This window comes from Dermacentor andersoni, chromosome 1, assembly GCF_023375885.2.
Source record: "Dermacentor andersoni chromosome 1, qqDerAnde1_hic_scaffold, whole genome shotgun sequence".
Taxonomy (NCBI): Eukaryota; Metazoa; Arthropoda; class Arachnida; order Ixodida; family Ixodidae; genus Dermacentor; species Dermacentor andersoni.
In genome coordinates, this window is record NC_092814.1 from 345,953,641 (window position 1) to 345,967,254 (window position 13,614).

The 13,614-nt window shown below is 44.7% G+C and overlaps 2 protein-coding genes and 1 long non-coding RNA gene across 3 annotated transcripts; 1 reads left to right on the forward strand and 2 right to left on the reverse strand.

The window, feature by feature from the left end:
• Positions 1–68: 68 nt before the first annotated feature.
• Positions 69–3,693, reverse strand: LOC126516862 (uncharacterized). Its single transcript, XR_007596148.3, has 3 exons — positions 3,273–3,693; positions 2,166–2,293; positions 69–100 (listed from the first exon to the last, which is right to left on the reverse strand). It is a non-coding gene; the product is annotated as an uncharacterized lncRNA (long non-coding RNA).
• Positions 3,694–4,062: 369 nt separating this feature from the next.
• On the forward strand, positions 4,063–11,313 carry LOC126516861 (uncharacterized). The gene is made up of 7 exons (XM_050166951.3): positions 4,063–4,496; positions 4,567–4,692; positions 5,207–5,366; positions 5,520–5,683; positions 6,993–7,201; positions 7,669–8,020; positions 8,109–11,313. Exons 1-7 carry the CDS (start codon positions 4,111–4,113, stop codon positions 8,197–8,199), a joined length of 1,488 nt encoding a protein of 495 aa, XP_050022908.1. The 5' UTR covers positions 4,063–4,110; the 3' UTR covers positions 8,200–11,313.
• On the reverse strand, positions 9,667–12,237 carry LOC140214344 (uncharacterized). Its single transcript, XM_072285717.1, has 4 exons — positions 12,060–12,237; positions 11,303–11,474; positions 10,388–10,420; positions 9,667–9,742 (listed from the first exon to the last, which is right to left on the reverse strand). The coding sequence occupies exons 1-4, from the start codon at positions 12,205–12,207 to the stop codon at positions 9,667–9,669; spliced, it is 429 nt and encodes a 142-aa protein (XP_072141818.1). The 5' UTR covers positions 12,208–12,237.
• Positions 12,238–13,614: the final 1,377 nt, after the last annotated feature.

The following is a 13,614-nucleotide window of genomic DNA, read 5'->3' on the forward strand; positions in this document are numbered from 1 at the left end:
AAAGAAAATGTTCACGTTTCACCACGAGGTGCAGGGACTCCATTCTCTGAGCATCTTGACCAATAAATGCCAGCGCATGGCATTGCTGGAATCTTGCATCCTGCATTAGCAAAATAAGAAGAGAATCATGAGAGTTCAGTCTGTGCAATTACACATGTGCACTGTGGAAAATTTGATAAGGCAACAAGCTCCTGAAAGTAACAAACTTAATTAATGTGACTGGGAACAATGAACAGCTCAGGCAACTGGGCAAGACAGGTGAAAGGTAGGAGAAATTTCTATTTTGCAAATTTAGGAATTGCATTTACTGTGAACACTAAACCACTATGTCACTGTGCATACAAGGCACATACAGCAGGAAAAGCAAATAAATTTACAGTAGCCTTTTCACCATAGAAAATAAGAGTGAATAAAATTTAAGGACACTACCAATGACATCTCTCAACAACAGAAATTTGTCCAAGAGTGTGTATGTGACCTTAATATAAAATTGACATGAAATGTGGAATATATCTCTACATTACACTTTATAAGTACTGCAGCTGAGAACCTTACGGGATATGGCATATTAAGACTGACATGCACAAGACATTAAAAAATGGCTGTTTTTACACAACATTATTACACTAGGAGACAAAGAGTAATTTTACAGAGAGTGCACACAAAATGAAAATGAGGAAACCCCACTGGCATTATCACTTGCCCTGCAATACATGCATCCAGCCCAACAATCTCCAACTCCCCAATGCAGTTTATTAGACCCTTTCTGTATCCTAAAATTTATTGTGAATTTCTTATTTACTAATTTAGTAAGAATTGACATTTCGGCATACCTTCCTTGAAAATTTAGCATGTGTTAACTATTTTTTTAGAGCAGGCCCCTTTCTTTCAATAGGTTAGCTTGGCAAACGGTGACAAGTAGTATGCTCAAAGATCATAAGTTTAAATAAACTTATGATCCTTCATCATGCTCCCACTTTCTACTTCATGCTCTAAACTGTGATACCCCTCCTAGGCAGTTTATGTTATTCTGTGAATACATACATGGTCCTCCTTTGTGTAGCATCTCAACTAGAGCCTGAAATTTCTTGTCTCCTAAAAAAATCATCTTTACCACCCAAAATATATTGCACGGTTACCCTTCACTTGGGGGGTGGGGAGGGATTGTATATAAGTGTTCACATATTCAATGAACCTCAGAGCCATAACCATTTCTCATCCTGTGTTGCCACTACCCGCATGAGTCGCAATGGTTGTAAATTGGCTACCCGCCCTCCCCCGCCTAAAAGTACATTTTGCCACATGGAAAATGACCACAGCATTGCATTTGATTGAACGAGTCCTCCTGTGCATGTTTTTTTTCTCGTCTTGTAATGGCTAGGTTCAACATGGTCAAGTCTGAAAACTGCCAAGCCCCAACCAATACTTTGTGTAGTTTCAAAATTATGAAGCATTCATTTTTCAAGACTTGTCCCAAATTAAGCATGAGGCAGGTTTTCATGATGCAAATGAGGAAAGGTTGTGCTTAGTGACAATGATAGGCCTGCTATATCCTGCAAAACTGTATGAAATGACATATGCTTGCAATTTTCATGAGCAGCTAGCTCAGTACAAGAAATAGGTGCAATGCCTGCGGAAATGTTTTTTAACACCCATGAGAGGTCCTAGTTTCTTGTAATTTCTTCAAATCCCTTGCAGTATAGATTGCAATCCGGCGCATGTTAATATTGTATTTGAAATAAAAACAGCTCAAATATTAAGGTTTTGATAATTATACGGGATTCAATTAAAGGTAGACAAGTAATGCAACGAGCAAATAACAAGCTCATTGCATAGAGTAAGGAAATATTCCTTTCCTGCAAAAACATTGGTAGCAGGAAGGTCATACGAAATTAGCACTGAATGCACAATAAAGAATATCATGCTGGAATGCCCCCATCTGTGAATATTCTTGCACAAAGAAAAACCTCATTATGAAAGGCCATCAAGAAAATGCAAGTGTATGCTTTGGATCAACAGTCATACCTGCAGTATGCACTACAATCGGCAATATTTAAAAACACACACAACTGCATATGATATCAAGCTTAGGCCGCCAATGAGCCTCAGAGTTTTAAATTATAACTTGACTTACTATATTAAACTACACACCTATATCTACTTACAATGTAGTCTTCCCAACTGCTTCCTAGAAGACATCAACCATCTGCCTGAAGGCGAACGCAAGTGGCTTGCTCTTAATGGAGGGCACCAAGGCTGCGCATTGTGAAATTGATGCTATCATCTGCATGACCTGCGAGAAACAACACTCTAAGATAAACAAATGCTATTAGAATAAAAGACAAGATCACCGGTAATGAGCCTCGTTTTGGTTTGCACGAGAAAAGCAAAAGATATGGACTTTGCGCTGCTTACTAAAAAAGAAGCAAGCTTCCTTCCAGATGTTGCAGTCATGCATTAAGATTGTCACACAGCTGCATGTTTGTATGCTCATATGCTGCTGTCGCTACTGTGCCAGCATGCTTTGCATAGCTTATTATTTCAAGTTATATTGATTATTGTGTTTTCTTGCCAATTTTTGGCAAATAGCACCAGCAAAGAAGTAGCTCACTTACACACACACACTCCCTTGTGAGGAGCGAATTCACACACGCACGCATGCATGCACGCGCGCACACACACACACACGCACAAGCCTATACCACATAAGCAGCTTCCCACGCTTGACACACTGCATGTTTTATCCTTTGACACTCCTACTGCTAAGGCATAAAAAGCCTTCGTGTGACCAACCCTAAACTCCTCAACCTACACTTCCAGCTTAAACACTTTCTCGAGATCCAGGACAAGCCTTCTAGCTTCCCTAGTGCTCCAAACTGTAGTTACGAATTTCAATAGGGCTATAGGCGACAGCTCTCGAAGAGCATGCAAACTACCCGGAGAGACCTAAAGCTTGCATATGATACCTCTAAAGCGCAACAACACTTCAAATTTTCAAAATTCATTAAAGCTCCTGAAGACAATTGCTATATACGTAGGACGGGGGGTCTTGAATAACCTGCTGTTCACAATTTCAGCGGTTGTATGCATCAACGGAAATGTGGGCTAATGGGAAATTCACGTCTTTAAGATCAGAATTAGTGTAATGGCGAAACACACTACCAGATTTCTTAATCATTTATTTGTGCTCTGGATGTAACGTTTCTTTTAGAATAACAATCAAGGATATCGATTCATCAGGGCAGAGGCGGGAAAAAGGAGGAAGCGTATACCTGACGCCTTCCCACTGATCCTCCTGAGAAACAGCGCCTCATACAGCAGTTGTCCAGGTTGGCTTGAAACCAAACTCGGCTTTCAGGCGGCAACACTCGCTGCACCAAATTGGAAGAGTTTTATTGCGAGTAAAACTCTACCGGCCTTATGCAATACATACGCACGCACACAAAACGCACTCGCGCGCACACAAATATACGCACTCTCAAAGCGCAGACACAAAGGCACGCACGCGCACATTGATAAACACAAACAATCACACATACATGCAGGCAGACACGCTAACACGTGCACGCACACACAGTGACCGACACAGAAACACGCTCACAAAACACGTACGCACTAGACACACGCAAGCACGCCGGCCCATACAAACCGGCATGTATGCGCGCGCAAGACGCACGCACGCATGCATGCATGCATGCATGCACGCACGCACGCACGCACGCACACACACACACACACACACACACACACACACGAATCGAGCCGAGCGCGCACACACGCACAGACAAAGCGAGCCGAAAACATGTTAAAGGCGCCCGGCCAGCAGCAACAGCAGCACGCGACCGCATCAGGGAGAACCAATACCGCGCCAGTTCTTTCGAAAGGTGGCAAAGTCAGTCGTCCTTTTTCTACGCGACGCAAAAGTCGTCGACCACATTTAACTTTAGTGCGAGCGACCGTATTACAAGAAGCCGCGCTGAACGCACAAAAGAAGCACATCTATGAACGTTCAAGCGCTGAGAAAAGCGTAAGGGCACATTCACACCGGCGACGTGAGGAGGTCGCGCGACCATTTGCGACTCGCGACCAAAAAGCGACCGAAGGCGACTGATGTTCACACCGGCAAGCCCGGCTGAGCGCGACCCGCAAGTCGCAATCCCGGAGATTATCGTTCTCAGCGAGAACTCTCGGAATCTACGCAGTTCGCACGCGATCCTCCGTTCGCGCGCTCTTCGCTCGTCTGCTGCCATCTCCTCAGTTCGCGCGCTCTTCGATCGTCTGCTGCCATCAGTCATGGATTTTGACACGAGCGAAGAGGAAGACGTCGTCAGTGTGCTGATGTGCTCAGCCGTGATGTCAGCCCTGGCAGCGCGGAAGCCTCCGAAAAAAAAGCGACGCTGGTGGGTGCGCCCGTGCCTCCGTTCCCGAGATGTGGCCGGTCACGCAAGCCGCCTCCTGCCCGAACTCCGCGCGCATGACGAGGAGTATTATCGAGAGTAAGTTGTAAAGTTCGCGGTGTCTGGGAATCGGGGCATAACTTGCGTGCTTTCTTTTGCTGCTGTTTAGCTTCCTTCGAATGCCGCCCAGCACATTCGACGCGTTGCTGGAATTGCTGCGCCCCAGCATCACGAAGGAAAACACCAACTACAGGCCTGCAGTCTCGGCTCATGATCGCCTAGCCATGACCGTCAGGTAAACTGCATGTCATCTCAAGAATAGTATAAATCACGTGTGCGTATGCTTCGCATGTAAAGAAGCCACAACACGAGCCATGAAAATTTATGTGAGGTCAAAGCAAGTCCGACGCTTTTTTATATACACTAACCGATTTAAGTACACTTTATACGTCGGATTTCTTTTTTCATTTGGCTGGGGGAGATAATTATGGCACTCAAGGTTGTTGTTTGCATGACGGAGCATGCATTGATTTCACGAGAAATAGCAATGTTCTGTATTGGCGATTGGTGAGGTACATAACCTCTGAATAGCCCCTTGCTCAGCTGGATTTGGGCAGTAATGTGCTATTATTTTTAAGAAACATTACTTTGCACCACTTTGAATATATGTCTCAACAAATAGTGCTAGAAAATACATTCGCAGTACAGTTATTCCAAGTTCCCAAAGCTTTCATAGAATTAGGGCGGAAGAAAAGGTGACTGTACATTCCTATGTCTTAATAAAAACGTACATTTCATTGGCTGGACAGGTTCTTGGCTACAGGAGAAACACAGCGGGACATGTCATACAACTTCCTGGTGGCCAGGTCGACTATATGCGGCATTGTCTCATCGGTGTCCGAGGCTCTGTGGACGGTGTTGAAGCCACTCTATCTTCAGCATCCGCAAGGCGCTGATGAATGGCTCAAGGTACGCGATACTTACTTCACTAGGTGTTTCGTAAGAATGATTTGTAACGTATTGCTTGTTTGTACTACTTGTTTGGCATATTTAATAAAAGAAACCACATCAAACATTATTTGCTTGATATGAAATGGCCATGGAATGGCTCTTATGCTGCAGGTATCCGCAGAGTTTGTGGAGCGGTGGAACATGCCACACTGCGTCGGGGCCATTGACGGGAAACACGTGATCGTCGAGTGCCCCGCGAATTCTGGAACCCTTGACCACAACTACAAGGGTTCCTTCAGCAAATCGCTCCTTGCTGTCTGCGATGCACAATACAGGTGAGACTGGGTCCTTGTATCCCAATATTTACTCAACGTTAGTGGTAGTGGCATTTCAAGATGGTAAACATCCAGCTCCGTAACCTTTTGAGGGTCGAATTATTTTGAAAAAAACTTTCCCAGGTGGTCAAATTACTTTATTGCGGATCTTGAATGTACAAAATGTATAAAGTCGGGAATAAATAGTAAAAAATAATTAGGAACAGTATTTTGGTGTCGGCATCACTCAGAACTGCCAAATGTTCAATAGCATTTCCGAGCGTGGTACTCCTTGAAACACGGGTCTACGCACAGCGGCTTATCGCAATCTGCACACCTAAAATGCGTGTCTGTTCTCTTGAAGCGAGGAGTTGTGTTGGCGCACACGACATCTCTGCGTGCGGCTGCCTTGGGAAGAGGTCTGAGGCACCCTCTCGCGTGAGCGCGTTGCCGCGGAGAGCGAGAATACTTCGCGAACGGCGCAGATAAGCAAGTGGTGATAAACAAGCTAAGTGCAGTGCCAATCAAGATAGAAATCAACTTCCGCCGCCCCTGCGAGAGCGTGCCGACAAAGAGAAAAACCACGTTTCGCGCGCCTCCGTTGCGATCACGCGGCGGAACCGAAACCGCGTTGCCGCAAAGAGCGAGAACACCTCGCGAACGGCGCTGATAAACAAGCTAAAAGCAGCGACAATCAAGATAGAAATCAACTTCCACCGCCCTGCAAGAGAGTGCCGAACACGGAGGTGCCGACAAAGAAAAAAAAAAAACGTTTCGCGCGCCTCCGTTGCGATCACGCGGCGAAACCGAAACCGCCAAAGGGGCGTTGCCGCAGTCTGAGCGACGCGCTGAAGCTAGCAATCAGTTTTGTTTATCTCCCCAAAAGGTATCGCCAATTTCAAACGCATCTTGTAAGTGCTAAGAAGTGGCAGCACCTCCCGGTGAGCACGCATGGTCATTATGGCGCGAAATTTCAAACGGAGGGTCGGAACCGTACCCGTACGGCTAAGACCTTGCGGGACAGAAAACCGCCGCCGCACATGCGGCGAAAACCTTCAAAGAGAAATTGTAATCACAGGTTTGTATGCTTATGAAGTATCACGTAGCAGTAAAGAAATATCCATCATAGATGGTGAAATAAATAAATAAATAAATAAATAAATAAATATGCAGAAATGCACGTGCATGAGCACACACTGAATTGCACATATTAAGTGGCTATGTTATGCACTTCAGACAGAGTGTTTATCACAATTACCTCTGCATGTCACTTTCTATTTCATACTTATCACATGTAACAGTTTTTTGCGATCGCGCTGTTTCTGTGCAGGTTCCTGTACGTGGAAATTGGCCACAGCGGCAGCGAGAGTGACGGCGGCATTTTTTCGAGGTCCACCCTGCAGAAAGAGATTGCCGGAGGGACACTAGGGCTGCCACCGCCAAGACATGTTGGGAGTGAGGGGCTTCTCCCTTACTTCGTTGGTGGCGATGAGGCCTTCCCGCTGAAGGAGTACATGATGCGGCCATACCCAAGACGGAGTAGGTGCACAGCATATTACTGAATATATGTTTGTCTGTTATGCTATTAGCTGTTTGACAAAGAAACTTATTTGTGTGATAGGCTATGGAGATGAAACTAAATTGTGCGAAAAAGCTGGGAAATCCACCACACTTACATTCGCTAATTTCAGATCTTCTTCAAAGGGAAAAAAACAAAGCCACATTATGAGAGGTTACATATGTTATTTTTGGTGTTACTAGTGCTCATTTTTGCACAGACGGTTTCCAAAAAGAGAGAAGCGCATTAATGGCAGGCCTAGCATCGCAAAAGAGAGACGCTGTGCTGTGCAATGCACTCTGAATATTCTGTGTTACATGTCGTTTTTGCCATAAGGTATGCCATACTGCACTGCAGCAGTTTTACTGTGTTATAGTGATGAATTTTTGTTAAAACACTAATTGTGCATTTTTCCTCACTTCATTGATAAATGCTTTTTTTTTTGCAGCACTGCATGAAGACTCATGCGAGATACACAAGCGGCGAGTGTTCAACTACCGCTTGAGCAGGGCCCGGCGAGTCATTCAAAACGCCTTTGGGATCCTGGCACAACGGTGGAGAATTCTGCGGCGACCGTTTAAAGCGAAAACCGACAACATAATTAGATATGTGGGAGCCTGTATAGTGCTGCACAATTTTTTGATGAAGCAGTCGGCAGCCTCTTCTGCTGCATACTGCCCGCCAGGTTCTGCCGACAGCGAGGACTGGGAAGGACGACTTTCTCCTGGCAGCTGGAGGCAGGAGGAATCAGCCGGTGGTATCCTCTTGCCATCAAAGTCTTCTGGGTGTCACGCTGCTCGGTACGATGGTTACTTGTATTTCAAAATATGTTTGCTGTTAGAAATCTTGAAAGGTAGGCAAATTAAGCCTGGCATATTATGTTTATAGGTATGCAAAAGAAGTTCGGGACAAGCTGGCACACCACTTCGTCACAGCCGGCCAAGTTCCCTGGCAAGATAAAGTGGTCTCCAGTACTTGAACTGCACAAGGTGCGTTGTCAAATAAGTTTATTCATAACAAACACTCACACTTTACATAGGAATTCCTTGTGCAAGAAATATCACAAATGCACAGGGAAACAAGCAACGGGAGTGTCATACGAAGTTAATCCTTGAAATTAAAATATCACGTGTCTTACCTGGACACATAAAAGTATTGCATTTTCGTCTATGTTTGACTAAGGCACACGTGCAGAAATATCACAATGACACCTCGAATACAAGGCAATAATTGGTAAAAAAAAAGTCGCAACAGTTGCAGTAGCAGCTTAAAATATTCCTTAATATATCAGGCTGCAGGGTGATAATATAACTACAAACCTCACCACAGATCACTAAAAAAGGTTACTGTAAGGCACTGTTTCAAAAATGAAAGTTTTCACAATACTGTAAAGAAAAGTATGAGGAACATACAAAAAATAAACTAAAAATATGCTGATGATGATTATGACTAGAATGTGTAACAGCACCCAAGGTAAATGTTCCTTTCAATTGCTGGTGTTCCTATTTTCCACTTCTGCCTGATATATCATTGACTCCATTAGGTGCATCAGGTCTTGCGCTACATGAATTGGCAGTGCCCGCAGGCGCGCATCAGTTCTCAGTGCAAAATAAGCAATGTCATCCCTTTTATTTGTGGTTTTATGCTCCTTTAGTTGCGCTAGATGTTCCATACAGGCTTGCGCAACAGCCTCATGGCTTGCACTCTGACCTGCATGGCTGTAGAGAAAGTATGTCATCTTGGATGCACCAGTACTCATGCTCCAGGCACATGCTATTTCTTGCACTTGTTGGCATGCGCAGCTTTGTTGCCTAAAATGGTAACAAACATTTTTGTAGATTTATGTTCGGTAAACATCACATGTCTCTCACCTCGAACCTTCAGTTTCTTTGCGATTCTTTGATGTCCTCGGGCTGCAGGCAGTAAAGCGTAGTGTGTTAGGTTGTAAAAAAAAATGCAATCTTGCAACCACTTCGAAGGGTTTCAAATTCGTAGAAAATTGAAAACATTGCTCACATACCGTTTTGCTGGTGGCGCCTCTACTGTTTCCACAGGTGTTTGTTCTGTGGCATCTCTGCAAAATCAACCACTATTACAGCACAGCAGGCAGTGAAGCATAGCGTGTTATGTTGTACAAGAAGAATGATGTCATGCAAGAATTATTAAGCGTTGCTGATTGTTGGAACTTTATGATCTTTACTCACATTAGCACTGATGGTATCTGCGCTGGCTCCTCTCCTATGTCTTCGCTGTAATCTCTGCAAAAGAAACCACTATTACAGCACAGCTGATTCAACATCATTGCGTCATTAAGCATAACCTCTGAAAAACCTGGTGCCTTTCTCAGTACTTCTGCGAATTCAGACAGCTAACATGGAAATTACATTTCAGGCAGTAATCCACACAACACGATTGTGTTACCAGTATGTTAAATTCAAAGTTTTCTTTACGCAGAACCCGTGTCTGCTTCCATGTCGACTGAGGAAACCCCTGGTTGGCTGCCATCTGTTACTTCTGCTCGGCTGCAATGACAGTGGAAAAGCAACCTTTTACATATGACCTTGCTACATGTGGTCAGCTGCCTGTCAGTCATTCACGCCTACTCACCTTACATTATGCACATGCTGCAGTATAATAAGCGATGTGTATTTCTGTTCACCGCTTAAGAAAACAACATTGTCAATGTTTTCTGCTGTACTGCTCTTTCAGTTGCTCTAAATGGTGTTCTATTTTTACTACTTTTTGACTTGTACTTGGTTATAATTCCTTGTCATTTTTGCTTTTGTTTCTCAATCTTCATATTGTTATTTATATGCCCTTTTTCGGTCAACTTTATATTCCTTTTATGTATTTGCCTTGTGCTGCGTCTATTGCACCGTTGCTCTGATTTATTATTTCTGTACTGTATTTATATTGATATGTCCCTCTCGCCCATGCTCTTCAGAGCCTGTGAGGTATCGTAAAGAAAAAAAATAGTATGAGATGTACCAGCATACAAGCTATGTTTTGAAATGTTGTGAATTAGCACTTTTTGTCCTGATAAGTACAATTTTGTAAAGTTGTGAAGGTTCCACTTACGATTAGCTTTACGTTACGGTCACCCATTGCAGGGCAGAAACTACATAGTTTACGCCTATCTTAAATGTAGGCTGCAATTTATACGTTACCTTGATCGAGTGTCCTCCATGCTGCACAGTACCCTGAAAGAAGTTCACCGTCGCAAACCTGATTATTCTGGCATGATCCAGCTTAGTAAATTTATAGGTCTTACACATCTTAATGCCATGACATGCAGGTGTTCAAGGGCGACCGTATTTTTTGGACAATAAAAAGTTTCTTTATGCAAGGTTTCGTCCGAGCGTGTTGCGCAATGACGAGGCTTATATAGCATAAAACCATGCAAGATAACGAAACCAGTATAGGTAGGTTTTTATCCTGAGCACTCTACGACGCAGCAGTAGTGCCAGGGAAGTAAACACCTTGTAAAAGTTATTGAGACATCAACGACGGTGACTCGGCAATGCTGCCAGCTGAAGTAGCTCCGACTAGTATAGCTGTGACAGAGAAAGATGCCTTCGATGGCATCTTTCTCCAATAGCGTTCTCCAAGAAGTCCAATAAGCATTAGTTTTGCACACTGTGAGGAGTGTTGGCTGAACTTTGCTGCTAGAATTAGCAGCTCCTAAAAATTTTTACAGAAATTTAGTGAACTTAAGCTAAGCATTTTGAGATTAGCATACAAGCATGCATACCTAATCATGTTCCATCATGCCAACTAAATTACAGTACAGTCTCATTCCAGTGTGACTTGTAGATTAATTTTTCCTTTGAAAATTGCTAAGAGTTCAACTTCCAACTATACAGAGGTACAACCTATAGTAATGAGTATATGGAAATAATGCTTTGTTTGCGATAACTAAGTTAATTTGAGGCTACAGAAATTTTTTTATTGTCCATTGCTTGCCAGTGCAAACACCATTTGAATGTATGCTGAGCATGCATGTCTCCTGTGAAACTTTCCTTTGCCTGTGCGTTTGCAGGCGTGAAATAAACTGTTTCATTGCGACAACAAAATAAACTTACACCACAGGTTCTGATGCCACCTCGGTTAATTCCAGCATGGCCTCGAAGTGGGGCCATTTGATGGTGGGGACATCAACCCCTCCTGCACCACTACGCTGCTTGTCGCGCACCTCCTGCTGCTTCCTCTTGAAAATGTCTTTTAAGTTTTTAAATTTTTTCTCTGCAAGGGTTCCTGCAAAATAAATAAGCAATTATACGTTGACAGCAACATGAGACCAGACGAAATAAAGTATGCTATAAAGAAGCCTCTTCTCTCCTTTTCTTCCTAGTGTGTTAGCCGCAATATTTATCTTTTTCGCAACGCTTACGTGAATCGCAAAAAACGTTTAAATATGTCTAGCCGTGCAGACTCGCAAATTTTTTTATAACGGCGTACGAAAGGCCAGTGCTAACCACACGTTGCCACCGCACTGTCCTTCACTCGTGAACACACCCGCGAGGCTCCATCGTTCAAGCTAAGTTCCTTAAAGACGTGCAAGCAACAGAGGATATAAGCATAAAGCTGGCAGGAAGTGCGTGCGTACCCAAAATAAACAGGAAGCGATCATACAGTCAAGCATTGGGCCGCGATTTTTGTAGCGTTGCTTTTCCCGATTAGTAAGGCTCTGCGCCCTGGGAACAACGTCGATCTGACCACACACGGACGTTTCATAAGCGGAAATACATTAGCATTGAAAAATGCCCCGCAACGCGCCTCTTCCATATTTCACATGATGCACACCCGAAACCAAATTGCACTTTCGCTTGAAGTACTTACGGGAAATGCCGAACATGTTTCCGATCTCGGTCCATGCGGCGTCCTTCTTGTTGCGGTCTTTGAATGATGGGTGCAGCTTGTTGTACAGGTACGGGTACTGCTTAACGGCCTCTATCAGCAACTCCGGCGAATACGCAGCAGCTTCCATGGTGGCGTGGACTTTGTATTTGCCGCGACGCGAGAGGAGGCTGTTCTTTTTCTATGAGGAGGCCGGATGTAGACACATGAAAGATCACTTCCGGTGCGCCGCTGATTGGTTTATCAGTTTTGCGACCACGGTCGCGCGACTGAAAAATCGCGCAGAGAGCGACTGGCCCAAAATGGTCGCTTTTCAAGAAAGGCGACCGTTTGCGACCATTTGCGACCAACTTGGTCGCGCGACCACTGTCAGTCGCCGGTGTGAATGTGCCCTAACTATGCAGGCGCATCACGCCCGCGGGGCGCGATCGAGGTAGTTAACTTGCCCTACTAGGAGTGCAGCTGCTCTTGCTCTTACATTAGTGAATTATGCTACAAGATCACAGTAAGGTACTTCTAGAGCGAAGAAAAACACGTAACAAACCAAAGAAATACCAAATAAATGGGCACTTGCCTGAAAATTTCCATTATGGCAGTACTACCGACCGCCGACACAGGGCACGTTGCAACTGCTCGTCTCAGCGTCCGTGGATCCATCTTCCAGTGCGTACGAACGCTTTGCTTTGAAGTGGAGCACGAGTAATACACAAAGCACGGGCCACACCTTTTTCTACACCGCGCACAAAACTAATCACACGTTTAAAATTATGTCGCACAGCGCGAGACGCGAACGCATTTCACGTAGCTAAAGAATGCAATAATGGCGTAGCATCCGCCTTCCCATCGTGCCGCGCGCCGAAGTGACTGTACAGCGTCGTCCCGTCACTTCCGGTCGCTTTTCATTGGGCAGGGGGCGGGCGCGCAAATTGAACGTTTATTCTGGCAGGTTTGCTTGCTCGAATGGCCGCCTGTTAGCTGCTGCTTCGTTGTGGTCTCCAACAAGAGCGGTGAGGCGGGTAGTTGCTACTACGGTTCGTGCCGAGCATATTTTTTTTTGGGGGGGGGGGGGCGCAGTCTGCGCTGCATGACTGAGGGTACAGCACACAAATCGTGACCGTGAGGGAGACGATCGGCGCTCTTCTGCTGGTGGGATTAGATTACTCGCTGCGTCCGAACCAAGCAACCTTGCGAGGTCACAGCGTAGTTTCAGCGAGATTGTGGCTCGATTTAGGCGCTCACATCTTGGTCGTGCGACGGCGAAGTGTAAGCATTCATGAGGCGACTGAAGACTGCGTTTGTAAGAGCCTATGCTGTGGATAAGCAATTACAGCTTTGACGACACCAGCCCCTAATATATAGGCTGAGCCTTACAAACTGTGTCCGAGGATGCGCTTAGAAGGCAGACCAGTAGCTTAGTAAAACTCTGAATAACTTAGGCAAGGTACGTGGAGATTAGGATTTGAGAACTTCCAGCGTGATCTCGCCGCTATAAATGTCTTCGTTATGGCTTCACCAAGCAAATTGTACGTTGATGCCA